Source organism: Rousettus aegyptiacus, unplaced genomic scaffold (genome assembly GCF_014176215.1).
Source record: "Rousettus aegyptiacus isolate mRouAeg1 unplaced genomic scaffold, mRouAeg1.p scaffold_m13_p_5, whole genome shotgun sequence".
NCBI classification, from domain to species: Eukaryota; Metazoa; Chordata; class Mammalia; order Chiroptera; family Pteropodidae; genus Rousettus; species Rousettus aegyptiacus.
In genome coordinates, this window is record NW_023416308.1 from 92,447,310 (window position 1) to 92,464,070 (window position 16,761).

Consider the following 16,761-nt stretch of genomic DNA (forward strand, 5'->3'; position numbering starts at 1 on the left):
GATTGTTTTTACAATTAAATAAACATTTACATAATTTAAATTCTTACCTTTCCTAAAAATGCTAGGTAAGATTTTAGTGTTTATTCAATTTTTCCATTGTCACCATCACTATCATCACATAATTTTCATCATCCTCAATATTATGAGATATAATGCTTATATAATTAGACAATATCATAGGGATGTTTTGAAGAGATTTTATTGCTTTATAAAAGATACTTCAAAAAAAAACTGACAAGTAAAATATTATCTTTCCATTAGCATTTTCCTTAGAAATGATGCTGAGGAAGAGGTTTATTTGACTTAAATTTAAAGTTGATACTGTTATAAAGTGGAGAATCATGCAATTACTTTTCAGTTAGTCAAACTCAATTTCTAATGCATCTATGATAAATTTGATTTTTGAGTTCGGGCATACAAAAGCTATTTTAAACTGGTACCTCAATTGAGGAAGCAAAGAAATACACAATTGTGATGCATCCTGTATAGCTCATTGTCTTCCATATATTACTACATTATTGCCTTTTTTCAGAATGACTTTTACTTTCCATAAAATTGATGTGTTTATTCCCAATGCTTATATAGTCCTCAGAATATGTACAATAAATTGGCTAAGGAATCATTATATTCAGGTCAGGTATTACTTTTTGTAGTTGGTTATTAACTGCACATTGACACAGTTTGGTCAGTTCACCAAAAATTTTTATATTTTGACACTTTTCATAAAAAATGCATGGGCTTGTATCTAAAGCTTCTGATGCTTTGGCCACTTGCTTCACACAGCTTTCTTTACTGAAGATGAGGGTATTAACAGGGCTTAAAATTCTTCATCTCTTCATGTTTTATGTATTCTTTTTTCCACTCAAAACTACTGTTTGTTATTTGGTACTCTGGACAAGGTTAGAAAAGAAAATCCGAATCAAAAGAAATTGATTATCTAGACAAGAATATTGATTTTCATTTGTTTGCTTGTGTTTTGTGGTGTTTGTTATTGTTCTCTGTTTGAAATTAACGCCTGTGATATTACAGTCCATACGTTACAATGTGGTTAAATTGATTTAACATATCAAAAGTTTTGAAGTTTCTATCATTCTATCCAGAGCCAAGTAGTGGAGCATTTTGATATTGGAGATATTAAATATTTTTATCTTAAGCCCCTTTAATTAAAAGTAATTTTAGGCCTCCTCAATTAGAGTTTTGTGACAATTCACTAAATGTCAGCTGAAACTAAAGTATTAATTGCAGAGATTGCAAATATTCTATAATTCCCATAATCAGTCCTGTTTTACTGAGCATTGCTGATGGGATTAGAATGTATTTTAAAAGCTTTAAAGGTGATATTTTATAACAAGATATAACAATCCAAGTAAGTATTTTTCAAACCACCACATACTCCCAACAAATTCCACTCCAGTGTCCATGGACCAAATATTACCATTACTAAAATCTGTGTAGAGAAGGAATTACATTTTAAATTAAAGGGGTGGAATAATGTTGGAATACTAAATTATAAAATTCTTTGTTTAAGAAAGCAATATTGCTATTTTTCTTGAAGTTTATCAATAAACTATTATTTTCTTTTGTCAGGATATTAATTGTGTCTATGTAAAAATCATTCTTGATGCAATATTTTTCCAATACTTGTCTTTATTAAGTGTCGTATAAAATAACATTTTAAAAATTCTCTAATTTTGGGTTAAAAAGAGTAGTGTGAGCAGTACATACTCCTCTGGTAGGTTTAACAAGTGAAATTACAATCTGGCAACATTACTGAGTGTGTCCAAAGCAATTGGTAAAGCAGATTTATTAAGTAATCAGGTTATATTAGAAGAAATATCAGTGCAAATAAATAACATCTTTGAATTTTCTCATTTTATGAGTAAAGCTGGCTGATGGTATATATTGGGAGAGATTTACAAAATCCAGTCAGTTAAAAGTGTTCCTTTCTAGATTATCATTTAATCAGATTTGATTAGGAGAGGACATTAAGTTTCAGGGACTAACTCGACATCATTGTATAGAGGATAACAAAGGACTGTGATGTGTAATTTCTATTCTTATTCATTGCATATTTTTTGTTAGCATCACTAGTAAAGGTAGAACCAGGATTTAAAAAAAGACAGTCTTTACAGTCTTCTGTGTGCTCTATGTTTGTAAATATCTATCAACTATGTCATAATTATAGCCACATACGTTTCCAATATTGACTTATAACATTAATTAATTGGATAAAATAATATGACAGAGAGATTTATGCAGGTTGAGATTTCCTGAGACTCATGGCTTAGGGGGAGAGGATGGGCAAAGAATTTTAAAAGCTACTTTAAGACTTTAAGAGAGCAATATCTACTGTGGGGCAGGATAGTTTTTGTGAATTTCAGAATGAAAGCTCGCTCATTTACTAGGAGCAGGAGGGATGAGGAATCAATAACAAGCCTGTTCACCATTAAGTTGCTTTATAATCCTTTCTATTGTAAAAGTGTCTGTCTCTGCCTTGTCTTTCAGTTCTCCACAAGCAACCTAGAGAAGTGTGTCTCTGTTTGTTAGAGCTTGGCCGGATTGCAGCCAGGTAGGTCAAACTACTGCCACCATGACAAGACATGGACCATCTCAGCATCCAAGAATCTGAGAAGCTTGCTAACTTTTTATTGCTGATGTTTAACCTGGATGCTGTGAACATATTCCTTCAAATATGATCAATACCAAGATCTCAGGAAAGCATTCAAACAGAAAGCATGACATCAATATTCTTTAACTCTGTGACCTCGTCAAAGTCACCATGTCTAAAGGCCTTCTAAACTCTTTCTTGGGAGTATTTTGTACATTAAGTTTTTTTTGTAACAATTACTGCTTCCTTATTGGAAAGTCTATTCTCACTACTTTCTTTCTTATTTCTTTACTCTATCTCTTCCTTTTACTCTGGAATAATGTTCAGCCTCCTCTTTTGTTCTTATTTTCTCATTTTCCCCTTTCAACATCTCATCTCTCAGCTTCTTTGTTTCTAATTCTGAGTGGGAGTGTAGTTTTAAAATTATTCTCCATGTTTTGATTAGAGAAAGACATAAAATATTATTTTTTTATGTAGAGACATATTCGGAATCTTTGTCCTCTGGGAAAAAAATAAAGTAATTATAGAAATCATAATTAAAGTTAAGTAGAAGAAGGAGCTTTATTAGCTAAGCTGACTTTATTTCATGTCTTCTTTATTATCTTGCAAACTATTAAACAGGATTTCTGACAATTCTGTGAAGCCCAAACAATTAGAAATGCAGATATAAATTTTTGAAGAAATCTTGATGCAAAATTGAAATATTGAATTAATTAGATGTTTTCTCATACAGATCTGGGTATACATTTAAAGGCAAGATTAGATTAGATAAATCAATAAAATAAAGTGAGAACTATCTCTGGGTATAAATTCTCAAAGATAAATTTATAAAGATCAAGCAAGAGAGAATACAGAGCGTGCACATCAGCAAATTATAGCAATGCATAGAAAACTTTCTGCCAATAAATAGACCTTTATTTGATCCAATGAAAGATTAACCTATAGTCAGAAATAACTCCAAGTTCTTTAAAACACTATAGTCAATATAATCTGAACAAATTGCACATCAGGTATATGTTTTACTTTACTACAATAATTGGGTGTGAGAAAGATTTTTAATTTAAAAAATTCTTCAAATTAAATGACTGAGGCTCCACTCAACAAGGAGTGAAAAAGCAATTAAGGGGATGGTTTTATAAACTTTATAAATGTCTAACCAATGTACTGTATGCTTACGGGGGTGGAGGAGGGGGGAGGGGTGACGAAGAACACAACTAAACTCAATAAATGAGCTACTGCCACTGAAGTGCTGGAGGAAAAGAAACACGGGTGGTATAGAGTCCCTCCTTAACAGATTAGGCAGAAAACTTTTTGTTTAGTTGTTTGTCAGAATATTCTAAAGTGTCAGATTACATATCGTTGCTTTAATCTAAAAACTATAAATCAAATAACCATCATGATTCTGAAAGCTTGATATAGAGGTAAAGAGGAGTTGCATTATCTATGGAATTAGCTGGGAATTATCATTTTCCTCTTGTTTAGTTTATATTATTTGCCTGCTTTCTGGATTTATTTTATTATTATTATTTTTTGTAATTATACTTCTTGTTATCTGAACTCTTATTAGAATCCTTCTGAACTAAACATTTTAACTATGAATGAGTCATCAAAAAAATAAACATGCTACCCAATGACAGAATCCATTTAGAAATCACCTTTCCTCCAGTTCTGTGTCTGGCATAAAATACCCCTTTCCATAATAATAAACCAAATTAAAATATTAGTTAATGAAAGGGAATCATAATGGCCTGATCAATTTCAAGGTAAAGCATCATATGAAGAGTTTTACATTTTGGGTTTTTCCCCAAACATTTTAGAAATTGAGATTCTGCATTGCTCCATTTTTAAACCATTTTATTGAGGTACAATTATGATTGGCTGACAAAAAGCTGTACATATTCAATGTATACAACTTGATATTTTGAACATTAAGTATACACCTGTGAAACCATCACCACAGTCTACGCCATAAACATATTCATCACCACCAAAAGTTTTCTCTTGCCATTTATTTTAATTACTACTACTACTGCTATGATCATTATTTGTCATAAGAATGGATCGCTCCATTTCTGACCACACATATGACTTTGCAAGCTGACAGAGGTGATTATTCATGTTATAAAAAAATTTACTAATTTCATAAAGCAGTTGTAAGGATTAAGATAACCCTTACATAACAATGCTCAAGTTGCGAATTTTGCTTTTTATTTTCTTCACGTACTTGAGTGGTGTGAAATATTGTACATTTACACTGAAAAAGAGAAAATATGCTAAGAGATTACTCAGGATGTTTTGTTGTTGTGTACAGCATAAGATTAAACATTTGAATACCAATTGGATAAATTGAACATTTAAGTATCAATATGTATTAAGTTTTCTCTCTGTACATATTTAAAAATTTCTTATTTTAATGAAAGTTCAATGTGCTTTACAAATATCAACCCAATAAACTCAAATCTCATTACCTTAGCCCAATGTTGAAGCATATTAGTTAGAGGAAAAGAAGTGAAATTCATCCCTTGATCTTATCTTACTCCTAGAGTTTATATATATATAACCTATATCTAGATCCTTATTTTATGCTTCTTCCTCCCCCCCCCCCCAACTCCTCCACAGAGGATTAGATAAAATATTGAGTTAAGGCAACTTAAGCCAAACTAAAAGTGATTTCGGGAACACTCTCAAGAATCACAACATTAATTGGTACATACAATATGTGAATTTCGACTATAACAGAGTTCCTAATACAATCTTTTGAGGTTTCTATCCTAGTCACTCATAGATGATGTTTTTTATGTTTCGTTCTAAACATTTCCTTCTCAAGTTACAAAAATGTCACCTTGAAAGCATCAACATCACTTCTGATGTGATTCACCAAATGTTTCTGATTCTCTGCCATCTTCTCCTGCCTGGCACACCCAGTGAAGCTCCTTTGAGAGCTGTGAGCTTTTCATGAGTTCTGAGATGGGAAGATGAAACTACTTATTTTTGTTCTTATAAGTAAAACTTCCTCTTTTTCCAATTAAATAGAATCGTCATCACTGGAGAGTTAAATCCCTCCATTAATATTTCAGAAACCATGTCAGTTTCTGAATATAAAATAAGTACATTTGCCTTGAGAAAAGTAAAACACTCAGTAAAAAGAGGTCAGTAAAACCTCAAAGATCTTTTTTTAATGGCAGTGTTTTGACATTTGTTGCTTTTAAAAAGGTACTATGAATTCAACCTTTTTACAGACTACAAAATTGAGATTAGCTTTATGATGAAAGTAAAAAACTTGATAATATAATTTAGAGCTATAATTAATAATTAGAATCATAGTGGAGCTTTTTATTATTTTTATTTTTGAGTATTTCCTTGATTTTGAACAATATATATAACCATTCAAAGGAAATGTATTTTGTGAATATTTTTGTCAGTCTCCCATTTCAATCCATGGCCCAGTGAAATGTTACTTAAAAGGAAAATATTTTCATACAAGGCTTATTAATTAATTCATCTTATTTAAATCCCCTGACTCTGACTACTAAGAATATCACATTTTCACATGAGTGAAATTTTCTTCCAAATCTAAATTTATTTTAAATTACTTTAAAACAATAAAAATGGAGCAGAACCTATCTTGCAATAATCTATAAACCATCTGTTACATGCCTTAATATGTCTTTTTAACTTCAGTAAAATAGGCCCAGATGTCTTTTGTTTGAAAACTATGGTCTACTGATAGTTTAAGTAAATTTTCTTATTCAGGGCTCAGTTTGGAGCTCAATTATTTCATCTAGACCAACCTCAAAAGTTGTGTTACATGCCAGAAAAATGAAAAGTCCATTTCTAGAATCTCATGATAAAGTCATTGACTATAAGACTCTTCTGTGGCACTTTGCAGTTTTTAATTATATATATGATATCTGATATACATAATTGCCCTTTCAGTATTCACCCTGTTTTCCTATCAATCATTAGGATATATACAGATGAGAGAATTTGGTTTTAGTGGATTCAACCTTCTTGCTACCTTTATTTAGATAGGCCCTATTCAATTTGAGAGTTACAGCTGTCCCCTTTCCCCCAAAACTCTAAAATCTTGTAGTTGGAAAGTAGTGGAAACAGTATAAATTCGTGAAAACCTTATAGACAAAATAGAAATGTGAAGTGGTATAGAGTTAATCACGGAAACCAGAATGAAGCAACCTTTTGGAGAGCAGAAAAAAAAGACCTATTTGGTGACTAAGTGGGCTTGCAGGTGTGGGCCCCCAACCCAATGGGAATTTTATGATTTATAGCCTGTTGACATCTCCAGACAGACAGGAAGCCAATTAATCGTATTTAAGTTTGCATTTCAGGACTGGCTGACTGTACCTTAGGCAGCTTGAAGTATTCAAAAGCCAACATAAGCAAAGATTTGGGGCTTAGTGTTGGTGGTGTTCTGTGTTCAGGGGCATAGCTAATTTTCAGCATTCCCATATAAAGATCTGCAGAGCAAGGTTTTCCATTTGTGACTTTGTTACCAGTTTCATTCTAACTTAGTCTCCTTTGTGTCAGACATTGAGTGAAACCTGAGAGAGAGAAAAGAAAAAATATATACAATTTGTTCCTGAAAGGTGGCATGAATTCACCTACAATTACAAATAAAATCATATTGTCCAATTCACCTACTTTATACTTTGAGTATGATTTTTTCACTTATGATTGACTTTTAATTGGCTGTGACTTCTTGTGTGTTAAATTCCTCTAGCTTCACCACTCAGTTTATGTTATTCTTTTAAGACCATTAAACATAATAAAATGTTATACCTTGATGGCATTAAGAATTCAAAGAAGTCTAGAGTGATTTAGAAAGGGTTGCCTGCTCCAGTTCATCTAGTAAGTTATAGCAGCCAAGCTAAATTTATAACTTGCTCTGCTTTACCCTAGCACTGAAATATTTCTGATTTTCCATAATTCTAGGAAAATCAATTTAAAGAAAGCCTATAATAAGTCCTTTTGTAAGGAATACAAACTATAGTAATAATATAAACGATAATAATAATATTTTTCATCTTAATTATGAAGCTGTTTCATTTGGTGGTAGAATATATTTTTTTAAATAAAAAAAATTGGCAAAAGTACCTTAGTGCTGCAGTTCCCTGGTTGTGCAGGTTTTGATACATCGATTATCAACATCAGTCTTGGAAGCTGTGCCGTGTGTCAGATACTCTACTAGATATGTAATGGATACTGTTTGAATCCCTTCGAACAATATTAAAACACAGGAATTAGAATTTTTATTTTACATTTAAATGAAATGGAGGCTCAGAAATAATGTCTGTCAAGAGCACCAAAGTTCCAGATGTGTTGAAAGTATTTAATAGCAGTTACTTTTCTAACTTTCTTCCCCCTTCTCCACTCCACTGCTACATCAAGCCCCTAGGGAAGGTCATTTCCCTCTTTACTTTCCTGATGGTAAACAGACTCCTAGAGGTTAAGTGATTTGCTAAATTTAAAGAGTAGGTTAATGACACAGCCCAAGTCTACCTCAGGGAAGAACCATGTGCAAATCCCCCTGTGAGTATTGTTGGTATTTGTCAAGGGTAATGAGATGCCGGGTTGAGTTCAGTGTAATAACGGGATGCTAGAAAGTAAAAAAGAAAAAAAAAATGAGTTTTAGGTTTCGCTAGAGTTTAAACTTTTCTAGAAGAACTTATTTTGGTAAAGCATTTATGAACATTTGATATTGGCATGTTTTATTAAAGTGATATGCATTTAAAATCCCAAACAATGAAACCAAACATATTTGGAACCCAAAATCATTGTCATATGAGAATATAGGATTTTTTTTTTCCATTCAAACACTAACTATTTAGTACCTACTCTGTTCCAGGATCTATGGCAGCTGCTGGGGATGCTGGGAATCAGATCATAGTCTCCACTGTTAAAGAATTTGTGGCCTAGCATATGTTTCAACTAATATCCCTAATACATATGAAAGGTTGGAAATATGGTAAATGGTGCCTAGGTCTTTTAGCCAGTGATTTATGTAACTAAAAATTATCCTATTCAGTAGAGTCAGTTCTCAAAACAGCAGTTGTTCAGTTGAGTTGTACCAGCTTAAACTATTTTGTATTGAATTCTGTTTTCCAGCTCTCATGGGTTACCTGCCATATAACACCCATACTTGCCATCTAAAATCTGAAAAAATAAAAATAGAAATAAAAGAGTGGAAGATGGAGCATCAAATATCAGCTTTGTTACTGATACGGTCCAAGTTGACAGACATGCTTATTATCTTTGACAGAACTCCAGGCCAACTAACTACCTAATTATAAGCAAAGTTCAATCAGGGTGGGGTTTCCCATAGAGATCACCCTGCATTCTTTCCTAGAAGAAGAAGTATAAACTGAGTCAAACATGCTCAGTTTATTCTTAGATTTAGTGATTTGGTAAATTCCATTATCTTGTTAGAGAGTTGTAAGTAATGAAGAAGTGAAATTAGGAATTAAATTGATTGAGCACCCTCTACAAGAACAAAATATCAAGACTGGAGAAATTGCTTCCCCCTAGAAGAGTAGACTGAACATATGTAATGATGTCAGTTAATACAACCAGCCATTAGAAAAGGACAGTAATCTAAACTTTTACATTTAATACTGTTTAGTGTACTATTCACTCTAAGATACTAAACTTACTTTCAACATATTTATTTTCTATCTATAAATTTACTTCATAGATTATCCATAATCTATTTTTTAATCTCCAAGTGACTTTTTCCTCTTCTAACATGTGATTGACCATTTGAAAAGTGGCCTCAGTCCTGAAGTCAGTGGTCAGTGAAAAGTGTCCTCAGTCCTGAAGTCAGAAAACGTGGATTTGCATCTTTTCCCAGCTCCTAGCTCATTCTATGCCTTCTCTAGACCTGTATTCTTAATTGTACAAATGAACATATATAACTCAGTGATCCCGAAGGTCCTTTCCGCTCTTAAATTCTGAAATTATCTTTGGCCCCCTCCACATGGGTACAGTTGCTGTGCATCTAAGAAATCAAGCCAATTTTAAGTTTAGCCTTAAAAAAATAGATTATGGGAGATCAGAATGCTAATAACCATTACATGTCTCTCTTTCTTTGAATTTCTATGGCATTTATCATTTATAACATAATTTTTAACATATTGTTATTCTAAATTGTTTCTCTTTCTTCTCTATTTATATTCTTTTCCAGTAACACTTTACATGCTTTCATTATATAGTTCTTAAGAGAATAATCTGTATAATCCATAGTTCAGGGGTCCCCAAAGCCCCAGGCTACAGACCTGTACTGGTCTGTGGCCTGTTAGGAACCAGGCCCCACAGCAGGAGGTGAGCAGCGGTCCAACAAGCAAAGCTTCATCTGTATTTGCAGCTGCTCCCCAGCACTAGAAACCCCGCCTCAGCTCCCCCTCAGATCATCAGGCATTAGATTCTCACAGGAGCATCGGTCCCTGGTGCCAAAAAGGTTGGAGACCATTGCCATTGTTCATAGGAGGTATACAACTAACAGTGAATTTCTTCTGTGTTAAATCATTTAAGAATGTGTATTTGGGGGCATTGCTGTTTTTAACCTTGATTCTTACTGATTTTATTTCCATCTTTAAAGAGCTTGTTTTTAAAATAGGAGTTCAATTACAGCAGTAATATTATTAGCTAGTAAATAAGAAACAGGATTATGTATATTACTGATTCATTAATGTATTACAGGTAGTATTTTTATTTAATCTAAATGTTATATGTTCTGTATCTCTTTGTAGATGTGTACACATACACACACACAAACACACACACACACCAGGAATGTTTTTCCCAGCTTAGAAGGATGCCACTTAAGAACTTTTTATTTCATGCCAGAAAAAGTTAATGTTTTATATAGTTATCACTTTGTCATATGGTGTTCGTAATCAAATGTAACATATGGTAAGTTTATTATTATAAGCTATGCATGTATATTGATCCAGTGTCTTTTAAAAGGTATGGTGTGGAGCCTCCTGGTTTGATAAAACTGGAAAAAGAGATTGAACAAGAGGAAACACTTTCTGCACCTTCTCCTTCACCTTCTCCTTCATCCAAGTCTTCTGGAAAAAAGAGTACAGGAAACTTACTGGATGATGCAGTAAGTAAAATTGATCAGATTTCTTACCAACACTTAGTTTTTTTTTTTAAATTACAAAACTCATTCTCTACAATCGCCTATCAGTCTAATCTCTACCTATTTTAATTTCACTGAAATTCGTTTAAAAATCCTATGAAAAAGTTTGTAGTTCTGCATTCACTTTGAGATTCAAAACTGAGCCAGTCACTTATAATTAAGTGTAAAAGATATCAAATAAATGGTTTCGGAAGATTTGACTTTGGGTAGTGAACACACAATGCACATACAGGTAATGTATTGTTGAATTGTTCACTTGAAACCTATTTAATTTTATTAACCGATGTCACTCCAATAAGTTTAATATAAAATGAAATAAAATTAAGGGTCACTTAATTCTGCTGAGTAGTATCTGAAATTTTAGAATAATAAATCAACTCCAGAAAGTTGACTTTAAAGACATTTAAGCTTTATTGTCATTGGTTTATGGTTCCCCTTTTCATAGATAAGAAGCCTGAGGTATGAGATCTTGAGGACCGTTAAAGAGAGAAAGCAAACATACCACAGAGAAAAATAGCTTCCCTTTACCAACTGCCCACTATGGGCCAGGGCCTAGCATTGTTTTCAAGTGCTCTCGGTATCTGTAAGGCAGATTTCTTACAGAGGAAATTGAAACTTAGAAGTTGAACCTCTTACCAAGGGGAACAGAACGAATTAGATTCCAACCCAATTTTGTGTAACTCTTAAGTCCCCATCCCTCCTCTTAACAGAGTCCTTGAGTCATAATCTTTGGTAGAATAGGAAATACTTTCATTATACCCTCATAATCACACACACAAAAACCCAGATTCTAGGTGTAATAGCAAACAAGATGAATTAAAACTCTCTGGCTTCTGGCTACCTCTGTTGTCTATTAAGTAGTTCTTGGTTATAAGTAGTGTGTTTGATTATGATGTATATGCCTTTACCTCTCAGGGCATATAGTTTGAATGCAAATGTGAAAAAAATCTTACTCATTTTATAGGAAACAGTAACATCATCAGTCTAACATTAGAGGCGTTAGAGTGAAGTATGTCTCACACATACAGCGAAATCCTTAGAAACAAGCATCAACCATAATGCCCATTATGTGCAATAGACAGGACTGAAAAAAACTCCTGGTCCACAAACTGAGAGTTTCCTTCTCCATGGTCTGAGCTGAAAAGAGCTGGGACAATAGTCGACAGTATAGGCAGAAAGAGAGATTTCCTCATCTGTGTTTTTTTCCACATGGCACTCTATCTTACACTGCAGATTTAGATGAGAAGAAATATAACAGATTGAGAATTTTCATTTCTACTAAGGGCAGCAAACTTAAATTGAGCCTGTCAAGGTATTTTAACCAGTGCCCATTTTATTTAGTTTTCTTTTGTTCAGTCCACTCAGGAATTAAAGAATAGGTAAGGGCATTTTAATACCACCTAAAACAACTTTAAAATCACAGGACTGTTTTTAAGGACCAGTCACATGCCTTGCTTATCATAGTATTTCATTTTTATTTTGTAAGGAAACTGTATTAATAGATAATGATGCACTACTTATGTTCATGAGAACAATGTTTCTTGTCTCTCAATTATACTTTTTTTGATGAGACTTACTTTAGAGTAAAATGTTCCTTTAGTCTTTCTCTTATAAATGTGTTTCTTGGGCAACTACATTTAAATTTAGTCTTTTTCTTCTCAGTTGTCACCTCCATTAATTTTCTTAAATGCATTACAGTCAGAGCTCTGGATAGTGTCACCCTTAACCTGCTCATGAATGAATTACTGAGTCAAACACATTTTTTTAAGTCCTCAAATTATGAGGCTACTTTCTGGTATTTAACACTGTCGACCAAGGCATTCTTGAAATTCTTCTCCATGGACATTATTTTTACCATAACGATCACCTAAATGCAACTCAGATTTGATGAAAATTATATAGGGGCTCCCTTTAACACCCGGGGTAAAGCCAAAACTTATTTATATGTTGCATAAGCCCTCTATGTTCTGGCCCATTTTGTCTTTCCCAGCCTTATTTCTCTCTAGATTCATCCTTGCATGTATCCATTGCACACATGCCTGCTAATCCCAAATTTCTAAGGACACTTTATACCCTGTATTTTTCCTCACTTGCTTTCCTTACCATAATTCTGCCTACTCATCTTTTAAATCTACTTTTAAATACCGTTTTACCTTTTAAATTTTAAGTTATGCGCTCTCCGATATTAAGCTTTTCTCGGCATCTCCCAACCCAGGCAAAATTGACAAATTAGTCCTCAGTGCCCATATTTTTATATATTTAATGAGGCGATTGCCTTATTGGGCACAAATACCCATTATTCTCTAGGTGCTGTCCTTGTTCTCAAAAACAAAGACCATATTTTATTAAACTATGTCTATTAGTGCCATGCTTGTTGAATAAATTTTCTATGTGAGTAATTAAGATTTTAAAAAGTCTCTTCCTTGTCCTATTTATCTGGAATGGCCACATGTTCTGAAAATGCATGCACTTCTCAACTCTACTTATAGCTTTGCAGAGGGAGGAGATGTGGTCACTTGAAGCCATTTACATGAACCTGGCAGAAGTAGCTAGAATGGTTCCCTTTCTTCACCAGCTTGTCTCATATATGGCCATCCCTCATCCTTGCGAAGGTGAGGAAAAGAACAGGAAGGAGAAGGTGGTGAAACAACTATGAAACGGGTTTTGGAAAAGATTTACCAGTGCTCCAATTCAGAAGTGGAATGAGAGAAATAACTCCCTTTAAAATGGCAAAAACCGCCACTCTGCGCCGTTCTCCCCTACTCCAAGTTCTACTCTTTCAACCAGAAACAATGAAGGGAGGGGCGTGGTAGATCTCACAAGAGCTTTAAACACCCTTTAAAGTTTACTGGAGTTTGGAAGCATAACCATCTGTTTAGTTAAGGGGTTTTAATTGAATATAGGAAATATGCAATATGGATATTTCTGTACTATTACTAGCTAGAATCTATATCTAAAAGGCTTTAAACCAGCATTTCTCAAAGAATATATAATCAAACACTAACCCCACCAGATGTTCCATGGGGAAAAGAATTCCATGGTTAGGTTAGTTTGAGAAATACGGCTTACTGTAGTCCCTACCGAGAATTTGGCATTGCACCTTTGTATGTCAAAAACACTAGTGAGTTCCATAATAAAATCTTGTTTAACCTGGAATTTTCAAGATTATTTGGCCACAGAAGTCTCTTACTATCTCCTTCATACCATGAAGGGGAATGCATTGAAATATTTGCATTCCGTTTCAGTGGTAGTTTTTCACTGAAGTGTTTTATTTCAAGGACAGTGGAAAATAGAGAAAAATAATCTGAGCCTCACTAATGATTTAAATCAGAGCTTCATATGTCAAATATAAAAAGTAGTTCCTATGGCAACTGTTTCACTGAATGTGAGGCACATATAGCCATTGAGGAGTTGAAATTCATGTACCCTAGCTTGTGCTTTAGAATAAGGATATAAAATAGAGATTTCTTGTAAAATTCCTTTGTTTAATTAATGATATTAGCTATTTATACTCTAGCAAAGCTACTGTTTTCATCAAAAAAGAAGAGAAAACAAAAAGGAGGATAAAGAAAGGGAATAAAAGAAAGAAACGGAAAAAAGAGTACAGAAAAAAGAAAAAAAAGCAGACCCGTGTGTGTTAAGATATCATATTCCAGTGAACAGTTTCAACAATAACTGTCAGTTTTGAAACTTTCAATATTTCCTCATATTTCCTTTTCTGCTACTTAGGGGAATTGTGGAAAATTGGAAAAAAAATAGGTGACCCTTTATGTGGATAATATATCCCACCTTCTTTAATCAAGATATCATAAAAGAAGTACAGTGGAGTCCATTCAGATTAATTTATTCTCCAGATGTCCCGATGGAGTGATTCAGTGATAAAATGGAGAGGTTGGGTTTAGTTCTCCTCTTTGCATTCCCCAGTGTGAAACTAGTTCCCACACAATGAGTTGAATACAGCTCTAAGAAACCATTCTTATTTTCTTCCTCTTCTCCATCAACTTCCTCAGTCTGGGGATGAGAGATAGTGTAATTCTGAGTAATCAGGCTCCTCTTGAAATCCCATTTCAGCAGAAAACTGGCTGGGTTCCTGGCCAAAAGCAGAACACCTGCCAGACTGACTTATCCCGAGGTAACGTGAGAAGCGCAGATGTCATCGGTCACTGTTTACTTAACAATATGTTTCCACTACCCACAGTTTGGCTTTGTCTCTTCCATTTCTGTTTCAATCTCTTACACAACTACAAAAAAGCCCTTGATTTAAAAAAAAAAAAAAAAAAGTCCATTTTCAAAGCTAGGAAGGCATTAGAGAAGGGCAGGCCACTTGAGAAGATGTTTTTTGTATTTTACTTCATTCGATAGCAGTAGTTTCTGTGTTTTGTCTTAGAACACTTCAAGATGGAAATACCTTTCACATGGGCTTGTGATTGTCATTTCTTAGCAGAGGAACCACTTGAACACCAATTTATCATTTGCTCAATGACTATGTGGCAATAAAGCTGTGCCAAGCATGGCTCTCTTAAAGTTTGGTCCATGTGCTTTTATGATGCGACTGTCTGATGTTCTTCGGATGGCCAACATCCTTCTCCCTCCTTCTATTTCTCCTTTCCTCCTTTTATTCTTTTTCTTAGTCCTTCTTTTTTCATGGAACACCTTGGTATAAATTAAACATTCTATATATTTTAGAAAAACATTTTTACCAATACATATAGAAAGATGCACCTAGAGAAACGCCGAAAACAGCACACATTCCCACCTCCCCCGCCACTCCCCAGAATGTGGTTCTGCGTCATGGAAGGGATTGATACTACCACTACCCTACTCTTACACTTATTGTTCATTATCACTATCATGTTCAACAATAATTCTTCAAAAAACCCTAGGGACAGAATGCTGTTAATATTAGGGGAGTGGGTAGAGGTATCTATGGGCCAAGTATCATGTGGTAGGAAAAATTCAAAACTCATACATGGGCCTAATCATTTACTTAATGCTGTTAGACAGTTTTCTCATATTTTCAGTGAAAGCCATCTGTAAGATTCTTTGAATCCAGTCTTAATCTGTTGCAATAATTTTCCCGTGTCCTTTATAGGTTTATGTTCTTATTTATCCATTCATTTATTTATGTGCATTTATTAAAAACAGAGTAGGCATTGTGTTTTATCTCAGGGATTTAAAATATAATGAAATACTATCTTAATACTTAAGTAATTCACAATCTAGCAAAGAGAAATTAATGTTAAACAATAACTGAGATCCAATTTGCTATAAGAATAAGTATTAGAAATTATAGATTTATATGTTGGCAGAATTAGGGAGTTCAAGAAGGGGCTGGTAAAAATACATGTCAGAAATTGGTTCTTTCTTCCAGCAATAGGATTGTTTTTTTCTTTAAAAGTCTTCACTGAGGCATAATTGTTTACTTCTTAAGAAAAGTTTTGTTTCAAGATTCTTCCACCCTTTTTAGCTTTCCCTCTGGTGTTCTATGCTTCCATACTTTCTGGAACCTTTCCTATACTAGGGAAACCAGTCTGTTTAAGTCCGTTAAACCATGGTACCCAATCCCAAGGGTGCGGACTGGTACCAGTTCATGGCCTGTTAGGAGCTGGGCCACACAATAGGAGGTGAGTTGCGGGCAAGGGAATGAAGCTTCATCTGTATTTGCAGCCTCTCCCCAGTGCTAGCATCACCCCCTCAGCTCCATCTCAGATTATCAGGCACCAGATTCTTATAGGAGCACCTGTCCTTGGTGCCAAAACGGTTGGGGACCACTGCTTTATACCAGCATGCGCGTAAGTTCATGTATTACTCTTCCCACAGTTTTTGTTTAGTGGAAGACTGGTTGGAGTCAAACATCGCATCATTTGAGAGACTGATTGAATGTCTTTGATGAAAAAATCTAGGACCTATATCTTTGTAAGAGAAAGAATTTGGGTGAGGAGAGTCCAACCTAATTCCTTAAAAACTAAATTTCTTCCATGTAGCTTTTCAAACA

The 16,761-nt window shown here is 34.0% G+C and overlaps 1 protein-coding gene across 13 annotated transcripts in view; it reads left to right on the forward strand.

Moving 5' to 3' along the window:
- GAS2 (growth arrest specific 2) overlaps positions 1–16,761 on the forward strand; it is a 108,991-nt gene that overhangs the window by 50,863 nt on the left and 41,367 nt on the right. For all 13 annotated transcript variants that reach the window (XM_016138488.2, XM_016138487.2, XM_016138485.2 and 10 more), the window contains 2 exons: positions 2,506–2,569; positions 10,589–10,730. In XM_016138488.2, coding sequence (XP_015993974.1) covers positions 2,506–2,569; positions 10,589–10,730 — 206 coding nt within the window. The remainder of the gene's footprint in view (positions 1–2,505; positions 2,570–10,588; positions 10,731–16,761) is intronic.